The following is an 18,497-nucleotide window of genomic DNA, read 5'->3' on the forward strand; positions in this document are numbered from 1 at the left end:
GGAATGCGGAGATAGTAATAAGCGGGATGCCTGTCTCGTCATTCGCCATCACATAAGGGCCCTGACACGGCTTAGTGTGGCGCTGCTTCAGAGACGTATGTTATATTCTATCGATACATACGCGCTCGGATCACTTTTTTCCATAAAATGCTCAACTTCATTTAAGAGAGTCGGCCGGGCGCGCGGTCTTAATTAAAATAGATGTACAACACAGTGGTCTCTACGTTTTGACTGAAAATCAATTACACGAAAACGAATCTGCTTTCACGCCAGTTGTCGAAATAATCAAACAATCCATAAATGCAAAAGAAGGATGAATGCGAAGAATCGTGGTAGATGGACAGTAGGGTGAGAAAGGAGCGAGGGAAAGATAGGGAGATCTGAAAATTTTCAGCTTGAACTCGATTCTTGACAATTCAATTTCCGACTCTCACTCACCCAGCCAGCGAACCTATTAAACGCGGGGCGTTAAGTTTCGCAAGGAAGCATTAACAACGGAAAGGGGCAGATTATGAACGATGCGCCGTTTCATTGTGTAAACGATTGCGAGGCGAGACGGTTACACGTCGAGTCGGTCGGTGTCACGTCGCGATGTCACCGGCGACGTATGGCGGAACGATGACTATGACGACTATGGCGGCGCATCTCTTGCTCACACACACACACGCGCGCACGCGCGCGCGCACACACACACACACACACACATATATATATAAAACGCATTAATCAACACTGCAGACATATTTAAATGTCTGGTGATATCGAGGAGAAATGCTGATAATATTACCACCTTCTGCAATTATTTCCCATACTTTTTCATTCATGGGTGAAAAAAAAGATATTCGAACGCGATTGAGAGTACCATATACGATAAGAAAATTTTTACGCACGAATCCAAAGTTATAACAATATTTCATTGCAAGTCGATCCTTATCTCCCTAATTCGGAACTAATTATCGGGGTAAGTTTGTTGATTTGTAATGGGGGTGGGGAGGGAGGGGTGTAGAACCAAAACGAGCAACCATGAGAAATACAACAAGCCGCTAAAATAATCATAAAAAATTATTGGTAAATTAAATTATAAACGCTAAGATATCTCTATCTTCACCAATAAGTCCCACGGTGAGAAGCAAACAAGCGCAGATACAAGATAAGAGTAAGTGCTATATATATATATATATATATATATATATATATATATATATATATACACCCTCGGTGTACCTACTCTCACGCGACAAAGTGTTATCCCTAGGACAGGAGAACGGATGAGGCGATAAAGTGCATCATGAAAAGAATACATTTGCTTCGACAAATATAATTTACAATATGAAGTACAATATTAAAGTCCCTCGGTCTTTCCGAGTGCCGATGTTAATAATAGTCTATGCGAATATTGGAAAAAAGCAGATTCTTCTTTCTTCCTTTTCCCTTACTTTTTCATATCGTCGAAAAACAAGGCTCAAATTGCATAAACGCGTGCGAGATAACGACCGAAAGTCAAACAGCCGGATACATTCGAGCGCTACACCGTCTGTTGCGCTCTGGTACGCGTCGTGCACAAGATTATTGCTCCCGTGATTGTTTGCGAATGAATGCATTAGAGTGACATCGCAGGGACGACTCTTCCACTCTCTCTCTCTCTCTCTCTCTCTCTCTCTCTCTCTCTCTCTATCCTCCTCTAGCTCACACAGATACATAGGCGAGCGCTTTATCTCCTCTCGTGAGCGAGAAAAACCGGTATGCCGGCAATTGTTTTTTCCGCGTGTACCCGAGCGCTGCATACCGAATTGCACTCGCATTCCTTGGCTTAGCACCGCGTGTAAAGTACCGTTAGCGAATCCCGATGCTTGTATGTGTGCTCGCGGTACAATCGTTCTTTTTTGCCGGTCTGTGTTTTTATTTTGTTTCCCCATCCCCCTTCCCGCCTCGTTCGTGGAGCGTTATGACAGATTAGTGGGTCACTTACGTGCGAATGTTGTTTATCGATCGCATTTTTCTTGAGTGTGATCGCTCGTTTCACCTGCTTGTACCTTCCCCCTGCTTCTTCTATACGCCATTCATTTACCATTTAGCATTATTTTCCCTCCACAGGCCATTTACATTTTCCAAACACGCATCCACACTCTTGCACCACTTGGAATTCATTTACTCAAAAGTAGCATTATCGCGTCTCTTTTAAATTATTGCTCAGGTATGTAATTCCTAAATCTCCATATGTTTTATATAATACGAGGCTATTTGATATTACATTCTTATATTAATTTTACTACTATTCTCCATTTGTACATAGTTACTGAATTTTCGAAAAACTCGTTTTTCCTCAGTAGCTTTCATAAACTTTTATAGTAAATCTATAAATTTGGGACTCTTGATTATTAAATATTTATAAGTTTCAAACGGTGTCCGCGTGATTAAATGCGTGCGTAAAAGCTATTTACACAACTGTTTTCAATGCTAAAATCTTTAAAGACTTATACGAGTATAATACTTATATCAGTCTACTATGATCTAATAAGATTTTTGATACTGGCAAAGTTGATATAAATTAAAAGTACCCATTGCACATTGCACAAAAAACAAGAGAGAAAAGAACCCAAAAATAAAAAAATTAATTCGAATTAACAAAACGAATAAAGCCATCATTATACTAAAGCAACGAAATACTGTTAGAAAGTAAAAATTAATGCAGCACCAGAATTCCACGGAAAGGCTTTCGAAATCGTTATGCCAACACACGTGTATCATTGTGCTTTAATCACACGGGGGCATAATATACATTACGATTCAATCCACCCGTCAATCGAAATATTCTTCTTTGTCAACATTTAAATTTTTAAAACTTTTATTACAAAAAACAGACGCATTTCACATTGACGTCTTACATTCGTTTATTCGCCCATTTCATTAGTCTCGACGACAATCGCTCTCTCGTATTTATTATGATTTCTAAAAATGTAAAACGATAATGATGGAAAAAGTAGCTCTTTTCAATAATTTGCTTACGGTGCGAATGTAATGAATAAAATTCTAGAATTCTCCTTAGCGAATTCCGCGTTGCTTCGAATTATCAACGATTACGCTGCAGGCGCGCGCGTCTAAATTATACGAAGCGAGCAGAGTGTGACGAGTCGAGGGAGGAACTAGGAATAGAGAGGGGCGATAGGGGGGTGGGAGTCTGGATGGATGATAGCGAGAGGCGGAATTTCAAATTAATAAGATACATTACAACAACCCTTTTGCTAAGCCAGAACTTTATTAAATTTATGTCACCGGTCTTTGACGTTGCCTGCCCATCCAACTCTAGTGGCGCATACACCCACCTCCACCAGGGCGTCACAGAAGTGACTCGAGAGCTAGCGCGGCCGGGCAAAATGCGGGGTGATGGTAGTCGTGTGGTCGTGTGGTCGTGATGGGAACGACGGTGGAGAGTTGGACGCTGGGATGAGGGTGTGGGGAGGGGATCAGGGGCTCCACACTCCACGTACAATAAACGCGACGATTGACACTTGACTTTTGCGCATCCGGCGCGCGGTCGCTTAGTCAGGTCTGGCAAAGTCTCTTGTCGGGCGCAAACGAGAAAAAGAGGCGGGAAAAGATTAGCGCCGGCATGCGGGCGCCCGAATTCAACGGACTGTCAATCCAAGCTACAGACGCGTCGCGCATTACGTGTGAAAGGAACGAGGCCGGGCTTCATAAAATCGTGGGACTTTTAACGAAACGGAGCCCGAAAAATCAGCCGCTCCTCCGCTTCCCGCTGCCATAGCCGCCGCCGCCGCCGCCGCCACCACCACCACCACCACGACCACCATCATTCCAATTAGGGCCATAAACTAGTTCGTATTTGCCCGAAATGTTGTCGATAAAAATAATGCTAACCGAGATATATTTATAGACTTAGGCTAACGGAACGCAGTGCAGTAGTATTATTACCGCCCTTATTAATCTTTGTAAATAACGTGCTTTCGGCTCAGATTTTGCGCAGAAATTTATTTCAATTTGGCTTGCGATCAATCTTAGTTTTTCCGATTTTGGCTGTATTCTTTCAACCGAATTGCGAGAGCAAAGATTGCTTGTATTGGCGGGACTAGATCGAGATGAGGAGTAGGGGCTAAAGTGGAGAGGGGGTGGGAGGGAGAGGAACCTTATACCATCGTGGGAATTGTGTTTCAGAGCTTTGTAAAACGGGTTTATTTTTTTGGACTAGTCTCTACACAATCTGCTTTCAAATCCCAAGAGAGTATAACACGATCGCTTTTGGCTTGTATTGCCCAGCGATCCTTGCTCATGAACGGCAAGTACAACACATATTAACAATTTATTGACAAACGAGGCCAAATACGTAGTTGTTATTTGTTTTTTTGTTTATCAACTTTGGTCATTTGTAACCGGACCGAGGCCAATGGCATGATTTCGATATTCACCATCAAATAAGAAAGATAAAATTTTGTAAAATCGTCTTTATAAACTTTGAAAGGGCCACATCAATCTTATCGGTAAGATAGTTGGATGAATGAATGAATGAATGAATGAATGAATGGATGGATGGATGGTTGGATGGATGGATGGATGGATAGATGGATGGATGGATGGATGGATGGATGGATGGATGGATGGATGGATGGATGGATGGATGGATGGATGGATGGATGGATGGATGGATGGATGGATGGATGGATGGATGGATGGATGGATGGATGGATGGATGGATGGATGGATGGATGGATGGATGGATGGATGGATGGATGGATGGATGGATGGATGTGTAAGGTCTGCTCGACTGCTACTGCTACTCATACCGATCATTATGGTCTGACCATTTACTATAATAATCGCTCGATGGGTGGTGTTGCGGGGGGGGGGGGGGTATAAAGAATCCAATGACGTTTCCCTGTACTCGAAGATTATATTTCAACGAGTGAATAATACAGTGTTGTATATATATAATATTTATGGAGATACGTTGAGTACGCGTGGGGTTATTGGGGTGGGCTGGGGGGGTATAATTGTGGAAATGAAAACTCACCGGAATCGGAAGGTGTCTGGACGCCCAGATGTTCGAGCTTTTTACTGTTCATGGGCTGCTGATTGAGATGATAGCAGTGATCGCTCATAAGCGTATTTCTAATGGCCGTCTCTTGACTTTCGGATGCCCTCAGCATCCTGTCGTCTCTTCTACGGTCGTAGGACGATGGCCGCCTCTGTATCTGCTGACCAGTTACCTCGCTCACCGGCATCGACACAATGTCATTGATATTTATCTGCTCGTGCCGGAAGACTGGCGCTTCGTCGTCCTCGTCGTCGTCCTCGCTCTCCGTCTCGGACTCGCTGCTCTGGGGGGTCTCGGGCCGCGTTGAGTCCCCGTCGCTTTCGAGGCTCTTCATTGCCATTGACGTCGTAGTCGTACTCGCCGTTGACGTAACCATCATGGCTGCCTGCATCGTCGTGGCCATCGTCGGTCTGCATGAGGTCTGATACACGCCGCTCGTCACCAGGGACGACTGCCTTTGATGATTACCTGCCTGGAGGCTGTGATGGTGGCTCTGCTGGCTCTGTTGCTGATTAGCGGCGACCTTGGGTATGAGTAGACTGCGACCCGCTGGTATTCTCCTGTGTATCTGGTTGTCCTTCTTCGCCGGGTGTGTGCGATTGTGCTCCTTACTTATGCAGAGGCCTGCCCACATGCAGTCGTGGTGGCGGATTTTCCGCGAGGCCTGGCAATTGAGTTTGTCGAAGTGCATCATCATGGGTGCCTCGCAGTGTGGTGGTAAGCTGGAGATACCAGCCCCTAGAATGTCATTCTGGTAACGGTGATGGTAGTTTTCCAGGGGCACGTCGAGATCGAATTTTTTCCAAATATCATCGGACACGACGGTGGCCGTGTCCAAAGGCTCCTCAAGGAACACAATGTCCGAGTCCCACACAGGTACTGGCATTCTGCGGGTATCATACAAAAACGGGTAGGTTAGTTTTCCCTTTTCTTTAACTCACTTCCCGCCCCGTATATACAAGGAGCCCTCTGCCGTAATAATTGCAGTTCCATTCATGTCACGGAATTCTCGCCCAATACCGCGCCCAAACCGCTCTACTCTGTATATCATGTCCAATTGCAAATATGAATTGCAAATTCACTGTACTTTTACTGACTAATTATTAAATTTAAATCCGCTGGAGGATTACCAAGTGGTGATTTTGGAGGAGCATAATAATCAAACGTGTAAATAGAGATTAAATGTATAAATTATGTAAATTGGTGACTTGTACTTTTCAGGAAGCATGCATAACAATAGTGGCTAAAAACACAAATGCACGCATTGATATAAATATAGATTGCATGTATAGTTTATTAGCCCATATTTGGAAATGAAACAATTACGAGAATTCAGTACCCAGTAAACGTCTACCAGCTGTAATAGCGTGTAAGAAACACTCTCAAGATTCTGTCTTTGGACTTAACAAAAGCAATGTATATTATCTTTGGCATGCACAACCGCATTAATTTTTCTTTTTCATTTTAGTTTCTCACTCTCTTACATGCCTCACTCACTCCTCACACTACACTTAGTAATAACTCAATAATAGGTGAGTGTCTTTCTATCGTCCCAGCGTACGTATTTGACATTTTACGGGGAGAGAAAGACATGAGAAGAGGACAAAGAGAAGAAAATTGCATTTTACGGTTGTTTCTCAGCGTGGAGAGTATAAGCGAGAGGGAAAAGCGGAAAAAGCCGATACGAATAGTTGGAAAAAAGTAAGAGGAAGAGAACACAAAACATGAAGAGGCATTTCTCGAGGCTGCTGTTGTGGTGTTGCTGTTGCTGTTGCTGTTGCTGCGTTTGGCTCGCGTCTCACTCACTCACTCACTCACTCACTCACTCACTCACTCACTCTCTCTCTCTCTCTCTCTCTCTCTCTCCCTCTCTCTCTCTCTCTCTCTCTCCAACTCTCTCTCTCTCCAACTCTCTCTCTCTTTCCCGGTCTATACCGCCAGTCTCCAGCCACCTCTTACTCGCGAGGCAATCGATGTACCGATGCCTGTATATACATCAAGGAAAAGAGATGGAGATAAATACGTTGCGATACGGCTGGCTCTACAACACCAGGATGGATCGAGCGTACATGCATCGAGACAAACGTGGTGGGAAGCCGCGCCTGAAAATGTCTCGACGCCTTTACGCACGAACGTCTCCGTGTCCATTTGGATAGATTAAGTCAATTCCAGCTGTCTTTAATACCGAGGATCGCGCGGCACGGCGTCGCCATAATCTCGCGCCCATTCTCACTGTTCGTTGTAGAAGTAGCCTGAGAGCTCGCGACGCGTTGCGACATAATGTGTAATGTAGTATATAACGGCACAGCGACCCACGGGAGAATCGAAGAAGGATCCTGAGGGGAGTGTGTGCAAGCGAGAGGGAGATTATTGTGGCATTCTTTCCATCTCCATCGTGGCTATCCTTTTTCATTCGAAGCCCAAATGCGTAGAGCAATGACTATTACGACGAGACGACGACTACGCTAGGACTAAGACTAGGACTAGGACTAGAACTAAGACTAGGACTATGAATACGATCAAGACTACGATCGGTTTGCTCCACATTCTCGTCGATTCGCACTTGTCAGAAGTACACCAGAGGAGCTTTATGCAGACTCCCTTTGATTTTCGCGCCTATTGCAAAGCCAATATCGACACGAGGCGTACGTACACAAGTTGATGCGGTGGGAAGAAATAGAGATGAAATGCGTAGAGTCTAAACGTCATTGCATGGAAGTATTAAAAGCGAGGAACGAATACACGGTGCTTTTAAATCAATTATTGTTGATTGGTGGAAGTGATGGGGGAATCGGACGTCCATTGAATTTGAAAGGAAAATGTCTATCTCGCACTGAAAGCTCTCGACTAGCCGTGCATTATTATTTAAGGTAGAAATTTTTTAATTGCGTGAAATCGGCAGACATTTGGAGCGCGAATTATAAGTCTTGCAGTGAATGGTATTGAATTATAAAGAAAAAATCAAGTAGATGAAACGGAAACGAGTTTACTTCTATAATTACACATGAGTCATAAAACTGATGCTGGAGTAATGTATAGTTTAGAACTTTTTGACACACATACACAAGCGCATTGATAAAGTTACTTTAGGAATTAAAGTTATAAATTACATGGTAAAAATAAACATTTCTCATCTATGCGAGGCAGCATAACAACAACAACAACAATAACAACAACAAACAACAATCAAACAAACGAAAAGATTAGGGGCTGTGAATTTTCAAGAATTGCGTGAGAACGACTTTTCTCGACTGGCAAAGCATAAGGAATCATATAATTAAGTGGATAAGGAGGCTTGGCGAAATACGTCAAGGCACACGCAAAGCAAAGGCTGAGTCGAACTTAGTCGAGAAAAAGCGCGCGAAACTTGATACGTCCGGGTGTCGCCGAAAATCCTCTCTTCGCAGCTATGAAGAGAGGCCGACGCCGCACACACTTGGGGACGCCGTCACCGGATTGCGCGAAAAAGTGCACTTTACATTCGCGTTTCCTTCCTGCTTTTTTTTCTTTCTTTTTTTTCTGTCTTCTTTCATTTCCAGGGCTAAATCGATGGCGACAATGACGAGAACCTCGGTATTGTGATTCGCTCGCCCGTAAAAACACACCGGTGAAGAAAAACAATGACATTATCGGGAGGGTCTGAGCTCTTTTCTCTTCCTCTCTTTCCTTCTATTATTCATGCCCCCTCGGGGCTGGCAAAGGACGAGTAGTGGCGGAAGATCTACACGCAAGACGACGACGACGACGACGCATGGGAAAATGAGAAGTCTTCGAATTATCAAAAATGCCAAACCTCGAGGTTACCCAAAAACTTGTACTTTCGCTATCGCGCCAAGATCTCCTTTGATTCGGTGGAAATCGTTCTCGGAACATTGACGCTGGAAAAATCACGATGTGCATCGGCGCAAGTGAAATTACGGGGAAACTCGAGGAGCCTTTGTCGGTCATCGCATAATGCTCGAATGATCTCGCTACCTTTCTGCCGACTACGCGATGGAAAATCGAGTCCCTGGGGCGAATGCCGAAAATACAAACGCACAGACCGGCGCCGCAACCAAGCCAAAATACGGATGGTGTGGTGATATAATAGTAATTACAAAAATAAGAAGAAGTAATACGATCATGATCGTATGATGATGACGATGTGTGGGGACGATTGAGAAAAGCGCCCTTTTAACGTACGTCGGCGTTTTAAAGAAGTGACGGTCACGCTCGTTACGATTCATGGAAAATCTTCATGAAAACCAAAAGCTCCATAGCAGGATAAAGGAAGAATAATAAACCTTTGGCGATAAATCACTAGAGACGTAAATATTTAAAATCCTAAATGACGGGTGAGATAATGGACGAGCGGGTTGGATGGGACATAGGAGAGGGGAAAAAAAATAGAGGCACACGTTTGTCAACGCGAGCGTCTTATCGCATAATTAGCCCCAACGACGACATTTAAGTTGCGTAAGACTTCAATATAAATTCACGAGTGTGTCCGAGAGCCCAAACGCGGCGAACAAACAAGGGTTTAAAGAAAGATCCGTGCTTTTATTTACAGGTCACCGGCGACCCGAAGATGCAAAAACAATTTAGAGGTCGAATTTCCCACGGCGTGTAAATAAAAGGCGGCGCGCAAGAGTCGCCGAGTCGATCGATATGTCTTTTTTGTTTATTGTATCGGCGACGCACGGGTTTCGGGGAGAATCCAATCGGCATTTTTCGTCTAGCTTTGTTCTTTTTCTTCCTGTCCACCTTATTCTTCCCTCCGGCCCCGCGCCACTGTAGCCGCCGGACCGCTTTGTTTTAGGCGACACGATCATTCTCGTACGTCGACGTCGGGCTTTCCGATAAATTAAATAAATTAACGACCTTACCGCGGCTGCCACGTAGAAGCAACAGACTCTCGCGCTACCCAACTAGATAATATTTTCAAAGAACCGACGCGCTCTGTCGCTGTCGCTGACGCTGCCACCGCCTCCGCCTCCGCCGATGCTGCGGATTTTTCATGTCAATTTTGTAACATTGCTAATTTTTTTCGACCGTCCGTCACATCTATTGCACGATTGGATCATCTTTCTCTTTCTCCCTCTCTCTATCTATATCTGTGTCTGTCTGTCAAACAGCGTCGTTGATCGTCGAGCGCCAAATTATTTCTCTTCCCCTGTACATATTATTAACGCCATCGCTATTGAAAGATTGATTACAGATACCGAATTGCGATTATTGTCTGGGACATATAAACTTTTGATGTACCGCGCCGGATTTACGAGAAAACCCGACACAACGACTCGTCTTCAGCCGTATTACATTAACTATAGCCGAAATTTCCTGCGCCATATTGCACAATATTGCGCAATACGACATCTTAGTCGTTTACTTGTAATAGAAAAACTTGGCGCAACAATGAAAAGCGAACAAGATTAAATTAACCAGCGTGAAATTTCAATCGACAGAATGCTCTCCGTGTATGTCCAGCCGTCCCATCGGTCCCACCGGAATCTCAGCCTTAATTAATTCTCCAAAGCTCGAGATTTTAGACGCCGATTCCCCCACCCAATCGTCGTTAGTTCGTTCTCTGTCTCTCTCTCACTCTCATCTTTTTATATCGTTTATCAACATTGGGTGGGCGCCCGTGCGATTATATCGGGGCCACGATAAAATCGGTGACGCCGATTTTTCAGTTAAGTGTAAACAGCTCGTCTTGTTTCGCGCCGCAAGTCTGGTCAAAGTTCCTCGAATGTCATTCACGCCCGAGGCATATAAAACTATTTTGTTTTCCTCGCGACATCAACATCCAGGAAGGACGAGGCCGCGTCGCGTTCCCCATCCATTGAATAGCCAGGAAAGATCGGGGCTGGCCGGCCGCGTCCCAAATGTCATGGGAAAACGTAGGCGAAACGACGTGGCGGCCCGGACTGCATTTTGGCGCGGGCCTCGCGCGCTTCCTCGAATTACGGCGCAATAATAAACAACAAAAAAACGCCCGCAAAACAAGTAACGGTCGGTGGCGGGCAAAGGCCGCGCCCGTGCTACACGTGCCGCGATGTCATCGCGAGGAGGCAGGGGGACGAGGGAGGGAGGAAGAATGCCTGCGCGTCCGCAAAAGCCGGTGAGGCACAGCATGACAGAGAAACGAATAGTGGTTACGGCCGCCGCCGCCGTCATCGTCGTTGTCTTCGTCGTCGTGCTTATCGTCGCCGTTTTCGTTGCTTGGTCGTGTCTTGGTCGTGTCTTGGTCGTGTCTTGGTCGTGTCTTGGTCGTCTCTTGGTCGTGTCTTGGTCGTGTCTTGGTCGTGTCTTGGTCGTGTCTTGGTCGTCTCTTGGTCGGCGTCGACAACGGCGTCAGCATCGAAGTTATATAGTAGTCATTGTTAAAATCACAACCATAATCATAATCATAGTTAAAATTATAGTTTCTCATAGCGTAGTCGTAATGTAGTGTAGACGTGCTTGTAGTTGTCGTTGTCACCGCCGCCACCGCCGCCGCCGCCACCGCCGCCAATCGATAAACGCGCCGATGTGGCGTCGTTTTCTTGCTGGGCGGCCCCTCGCGTTAAGCCCACCATACAACTACTACTACACCACGACGATCACACTATGACTACGACTACACGGCGACGGCGATGACGACGTCGAAGATGACGACCGCCACCACGCCACACTGTCACCGCCACTGCCACCGCCGCCAACGACGTCTGACAGCCGGCAACCGGCTTTTTTGAGGTGCGTGCGACGACGTGTCAAGCTCTAGACGGCCGGTACACGCTTTTCCCGGAAAAATGCGGCGCGCGCTATTTCGGAAAGCCGAAGCAACGTACGGGGGCGCGGCAAATACGCGAAAAGACCAAAAAAAAGGAGAAATAGTAAAATAATATTACTAACAGTAGTAGTATCAGCAGCAACAGTAGTAGTAGTAGTAACAGTAACAGTATCAACAATAGTAGTATTAGTAATATTTCTAATAGTAGTAGTAGTGTAGTATGAGAAGAAGGTGGGAGAAGACGAGGAAGAGAAGAAAGAACAGAAGTAGCAATAGAAGAAGCTGGCCGCCTTACCTTGAGAACATGAAAGATGCGTCGGGATGAGTAAAACAACTCGCTGCTTTATCACTATTCTTCACCGCGCACTTAATGACCTTTCTCACACGCTATTGCCAATGACAATAACGATAAAAAAAGCACATGAGATAGGGGCCGGTGGTCGAATGTCCCGGAGCATAAGCTCCGTGGATTCTGTTTGTGTCTCGCTCGAAGATAAAGAAGAAGCGCGGGAGTAGCGGCTTCTCCTTCGTCTCTTTTCTTTTGTTTCGCGTTAAAGCCGCGGCGGCCGCGCGCACCGAAACGCACTACTGCTCGGAGCAGTCCAGAAGAGTTGCGGATGAATGCTGCTGCCGCTTATCCCTCCAACTCTTAGTGAAGCCGCGATCCGGTCTCACTCGGAAACGTCGACCTTCCGGTAGCACCGCTACAACTACTACTGCTGCTGTTGTTGTCGTTGCTGCTGCTGCTGCTGCTACTGCTACTGCTACCACTAGCGACAAGACTTCGGAAAACTGTGAATCCGCGGATCATCCTTCTTCACGTGCGACACACCTTCGAGAGAAGGGAACAGGTAGGAAGCGCCCGGTTGCTGCTTCCCGGCGGCAAGCAGCTCCTCCAACTACCACGAGGGTTTCGCACTTGCAGGGGAGCGACACCACCGCTGCTGGCGTTGATTAGCTTCCTTGTCGTTATGGTTGATGGTGCCAATATTATTGTTATTGTTGTCGTCGTTGTCGTTGTGTCGAGACACGCAGACAGGGCGGACGGGACGTACCGCACTTTAGGGCCGTTTACAAGCAACTGAGCCGTTCACCCGCTTCCATCTTCTTCCACTACCTACTCTGGCGTGCCACCGCCGCTGCTGCCGCCGCCGCCGCTGCCGCCGCCGCCGCCGCCGCCGCCGCCGCCGCCGCCGCCACCGCTCCCCGGCGCGCAAGAGAAGAGAGAGACGGATGATGCCGGCGCCAGGCCCGTACTCTCCCGAGGGGGCGAACACTCCTCCCAAGCGACGAGTCTATCCCCCCTGCCCCCTGCCCGTCATGAGATCCATCTCTCACTCTCGATCATTCACTCGCTCACTCACACCATCACTTTCTATCTGACCGTCGCCTCCTGGCGCCGTGGCTCCCAAGCGGGGGCGCGGTGGTCGCGAGTAAACCTCTGTCGTTCGCTTTCTTGCCCGCTTGCACTCGCTCACTCCCCCGTCCCCCGGCCCGCACTCTTACTTACGCGGCACGGCTTCTTTTATTTTCGTTTTCCAGTCCCCCCCCGGCCCATCACGGCTTTGGAACGATCGCTTTATTGCCACCTATAGGACACCGCTAACGAATTTTTAGACTCCTTACCGCCCAAGCCCCCGCAGCGGACGATACCGCGCGATAAGAGCTTACACATTGCCTATTGAAGCTGTTCGCGCGAAAATCATGCCTCGGCATACGGAGGCGAACGCCCACGCAGTTCCCACCTCTCGAGCCCTTGACTCGCCGTAAGTGTCGGCAGCTAAAGACTGTGAAGGAAAAGGAGAAGAGTGCCTAGACGATTCACCTATATTCCCGCTGCCGACCTCGAACGGCGGCATCCACACCTTTGATCCCCCCCCCTCAATTCCCTCGCCATCTATTCACTATTTCGTTCCTTTTTGTTTTCTTTGTTTTGTTTTGTTTTTGTTGCTGCATTTTTTTTGTTTTGCTTTTTTGTTTTGTTTTTATGTTATGGTTGTTGTGTTGTTTCGTTTTTGCTACTTGAGATATAGTCGCTGCTTCCCTGGATTTTCGGACGTTTCGTTCGATCGACACCTATCTTTATAATTTCCATTGTTAAAAATGCCTTATTTATTTAAAATTTGCAAACAGACAAAAGCATTCGCAGTCCATCAGGCATCTCGATTACTTCTTCATGTGACGAGAGAATAGAAATCGACTTGTGAAAACGTATAAAAAGGGAAAGATACAACCAACATTGTAGTTGTCTTAATTACGTTCTGTCCACTGTGTATTTTCCGAGAAGCGCACGAGTAAATTGGAAACTGACCGTCCGAAACAAAATATATTCATTTCTTGGTGTCCTTACCTGGCCTTCACCGACCGGCAATATCCATCTATAGCCTTTCCTATCAATTATCCTTAAAAATGATGATGCACGCTCTGACAGGTGAATACTATAAAGTGGTGTATTCCATTTTGGCTTCGCGATTTTATTTCTGCCCTACATCACTCTCACGATCATTTTTACTCAACTCTTTGATCGTTTTTAGGTAATATACTTTAGTATAATACTTGGTGTAACCTATCGTTTTTTCAGCAGAGCCCATCTTAATTATGCAGCCGTCATCGATCCGAGACTGTCGATAGACCAATGACGCTGACCATGATGGTTATAATAAGCATTGTACAGCGACGTTAAAGCAACACAAGTGGTGGATCGGTAACGATCGAGATTTATCCATCGAGTCCAACCGCTCTGTCATCTATTTCGCTCACCTCGCGTTGCCGATGACGAGTTCCCGGATGAATTCACCCCCAAGCACCTCCCGTGTTCTCTCTCCGCATTATTCCACGAATGGTGTACAGGCGAAAAATACAGCCGATGGCAACGCGAAAATAATCAACAGACTACACGCACACTTCATTAGCCCGAGACAGTTTCGCAAGGATGCCTACCTCGCGTCCCCTCGTCGCGCTTCGCTGGTGCAGGGACCTTGGGCCCAAAGACGCACGGGAGGAAAGCGGAAAAATGGCGGAGACACGCGCTGGCGAATGCCCCGTAATGACAGATACGCATATAGTTGGTGAAGCTGGACGCTCTCCTTCCTCTCCGAGGTGACCGCGCGCGCGCGCTACAAAGGCACCTCCGGGAGTTGCGTAAAACGGAAGCACCGCTGCCGCAATACACTCGCAAAGAGTCAGGACGATAACGACGATGGCCCCTCCGTATCCCACAGAATGTCAATGCATTTACGACTCCCATCTTCCTCCGTCACACATCCGCTCTCCCGCTCGCATCTTTATCGATAAGAGCTAATATGTCGAGCTAAGTAAGACCCATTATCGTTGTTATTATTAAAGAAATTTTAAAATATCGGGCTTCAAGCTGCAGGAAAGTCTATGATTGTTTTCCTTCTTCTTCGTAAACATTCGAACAAACACGAAATTGTTTTAGAGATAAATGCCGCTCGACGCACAGACTCGTAGCCTGTACGAACGACTGTAGATTCTCTGTCAACGCTCCGGACTCTCCTTGAGATTCATTTCAATTTTCAAAATTGAAAATCATTCGTGTTTACAGAAGAGCGGCGGTGTTTGGGTGATAGGGAGGGTTGGCGGACGGGGGTTGGGCGAGGTTGGAGGGGCTGAGGGTGGCAAGGAAGACGATAACGCTTACGGGGACGGGGAGGCCGAGGATAAAAAAAAGTAGCCGTAACGAAACCTAGAAAATCTGTATCGGCGGCGATGAGCTACACGTACGTGCGCATTGTGCCGGCGAACGAGATAGCAGTGCCCACAAATCGAGTGGCCTCGATTGTCGCCATAGAAAAGGTCGTTTCACCTCATAGGATAGGGCAGACAATGGCCGGGCGCGCGTTAAGTGTCGGGATCAGCAGTCAGTTCCGCAGAGGCGGCAAAGGACGCGACGGCGCCGAGCCGTAAATCCCAACAAAAATGTACTCCGATGAGCGGGTAAATAGATCGTCCACCGATTCCCTTCCCTCCCATACCCCACCCCTCGCCCGACCCCCCGCCGCTCGTTTCATCGCCGTCGCTCTGTACGAGCGCGCACGCAACGCACCCTCTATCCCCCTGCAACCTGTTGGAACCTGTGGCGCCCAGGGATATCCCGGGCCGGAGGGAAACGACGACAGCTGCACCGGCGTGCACTCCGTCGACCCCCCCCCCTCCCGACGGTGCGCGCGACTCGAACTGCTGCGTGCGACGCGCCTCCGTCGCGATCGCCGATGCGTGAGCGCGTGCCGCTGGCGCGAGCCTTAAATGCCGCGCGCAAAAAGGCCATTTCCATACGATGCGGGGACTTTTCTTGACTTTTAAAAGTCCGAGTCGATAGAAAATAGGCGGCCGATCGCCGCCTCGCGAACACCAGTACGAACGCCACCACGAGTCGGCCAGGCAGCTCCTCAATGAGCAACGAGACGAGCTTCGGTGATAACGGGCTGCCACGGAATCTATCTATATCTACCGCTACGCGTCTACGGACGAGTACGTGAGTTTAAGCCCGTGTTAGCGGGGCGGCGAGGGGACGGACGACGTAAGACGGAGCGAGAGTCCTCGCTAATGAGAGAATCGCGAATAGTTGTGCATATTGAGTAGAAGCTATGGCTTAGCCACTCGTATTCTCACAACGATAAGTGTGATAGTGTCGTGATATTGCCGTAAATTCGCTACTGAACTGGCTACTAAACATTTTAAAAATGTCGTGATTGGTAAGCGCGATGGAACCAGTAGCGAGGATGCTTATCCATCGTATTTGAGCATTAAAATATGAAGGGGAGACGCGTAAAGTCGATGGTTTGGTGCTCGGGGCAGGTGAAAAGTAAGTCTGAAAAGTCGAATAAAGTAATTCGCTAATGAAACGAGGTGCAAGGATGGCCGGTCCATTGTGCGCCATCGAAATCACGAGTTTGATCAAAAATAGCAAAAAGCGACTGGATGGGGCGCGCCGCGATGTTGTTAATGACGTCCGTAACGAAAGATTTGTCAGCTGCGGCTGATTTGAAATGAAACGATCGGACATGTACTGCCGGATAAAGATTGCCGACGTGACGCGTGCGCGCGTCGTGCATTCGAGATTTCTCAGAAGTAAGGAATCAAATAGCCGTGGGCAAACAAATGGTCCAACAACTAAATTGCGATGTCAATGTCTCGGCGAGGCGAGAATTTTCCAAACGCTTATTTACGGGACCGAGTAAATAAAAGTACAGGAGTCTAAACATTTAGAATTTGAGGAAATGTTATTCAAGAACTTTTTCTGGGCCAGGAGCGGGATGGCTTTTTCCACGAGTTGCCTCGAATAAACAACAACGGTCGAATAATGTAAGAAAATTTTATTCATACTCGACACCGAGAAATAAAACATCGATAGCGCGGGGCTTTGAGATAGCAGTCACGATATCACGTACAAGTATTAAACCCAATGGTTGATTTACAATTACTCTGACACAAGCGCAAGCGATTAAACGCTCCCCGCGATTGTTTCGCGATTGATGAGATTCCCGGCGAATGTGCTTACACCACACAGCCAGCCAATATCTGCATATAGTTGCAATAGTTTGCAATGGAATCGATAAATTAGCTTTTGATCTTCTTCTCTCTCTCTCTCTCTCTCTCCGTCCCTCCCTATTCGCCCTGTAATTTCTTCAATCGGCGCGCGTAAGCAGGCGACGCCGTCCTAGGTAAATTAACGAAGCCGATAAGAATAATTTTCAACTCCGGAGAATCATTCGTTCGCGTTCTCGCATAATTAATTATCGATGGAAGAGGCGCGCTCGTACTTTAAACTCTCGGCAGCTGGTCCGCGCTCGATTATTGGCTCCTCGACCCTTGGCTCGTACTCTGGTAGCGACGGATACGACGGCGGCGACCGGCAAGGAGGCGACGTGCACTTTTGCCGGTAAAGCCCTTGACACACTGAGTCACACAAGCGTGTAGCCGGTGCGTAGTGACGCCTCCCCCGTGCCTTAGCAGATGCACGCGAGTTGGCACGAGTGTTTACATCACGTCCGCGAGGCGAAGCCGAGTTGTGGTGCGTCGCCACGAGCGAAATTTGCACGAGTCCCAGATGCACGCGGGGCACACCTCGACGGCGCATTCCAGCTGATACGACGAGATTTTGATTGCTGGCCGATGAAGGAGAATTATCGCGCTCCTCTGCGCATGCATGGGTCGAAGGCTGATGTAATTTCAATTACTTTCGCGGTCGTGTTCCTTTTTCGACCTTCCAATTAAAATCATCTGGGCTATTATCGTTGGATTTATACGGCAAGGCTGGTGGGACAGGGGGATGGTAGGGGATGGAGGCAACGGCGACACACACACGCACACACGATTGTTACACGAGTCGCGATAAATCTCGTTGTCCTTGCTCATCGTAATTCGCCAATATGATAAGGAAGGTTGCCGCGGCTTATAGAGAATTTTACGATTTTATGGCGCATAGGATAGAACATAGATTATTTGCTAGGGAAACGAAGCCAGTTGCCTGGGACATTGACATTGTAAAATTAGCGCTCAGCCTGGACAAATTTAGAATAAGGTTATAACACAAATTGATTTGTGCCGCTGCTAATGTGACGTATTACTTAAACATTTCCGTAAATGTCGTTTAATTTTCAATTTTTCAGAACGAGCAGTCCAATGTTCGTCGTATGCGTGAAGGAAGCAATGGGGTTTGTGGGGGGGGGGGGG

The 18,497-nt window shown here is 47.2% G+C and overlaps 1 protein-coding gene across 1 annotated transcript in view; it reads right to left on the reverse strand.

Annotated features, from left to right (window-relative positions):
* Myc (bHLH transcription factor Myc) overlaps positions 1-12,546 on the reverse strand; it is a 34,077-nt gene extending 21,531 nt beyond the window's left edge. The window contains exons 1-2 of the mRNA XM_011495894.1: positions 12,097-12,546; positions 5,027-5,937 (exon numbers count right to left, since the gene is read on the reverse strand). Of these exons, the coding sequence (XP_011494196.1) occupies positions 5,027-5,937; positions 12,097-12,107 (922 nt within the window). The 5' untranslated portion in view covers positions 12,108-12,546. The remainder of the gene's footprint in view (positions 1-5,026; positions 5,938-12,096) is intronic.
* Between the last annotated feature and the right edge of the window lie 5,951 nt (positions 12,547-18,497).

This window comes from Ceratosolen solmsi, unplaced genomic scaffold (assembly GCF_000503995.2).
Source record: "Ceratosolen solmsi marchali unplaced genomic scaffold, CerSol_1.0 scaffold11, whole genome shotgun sequence".
Lineage (NCBI taxonomy): Eukaryota > Metazoa > Arthropoda > Insecta > Hymenoptera > Agaonidae > Ceratosolen > Ceratosolen solmsi.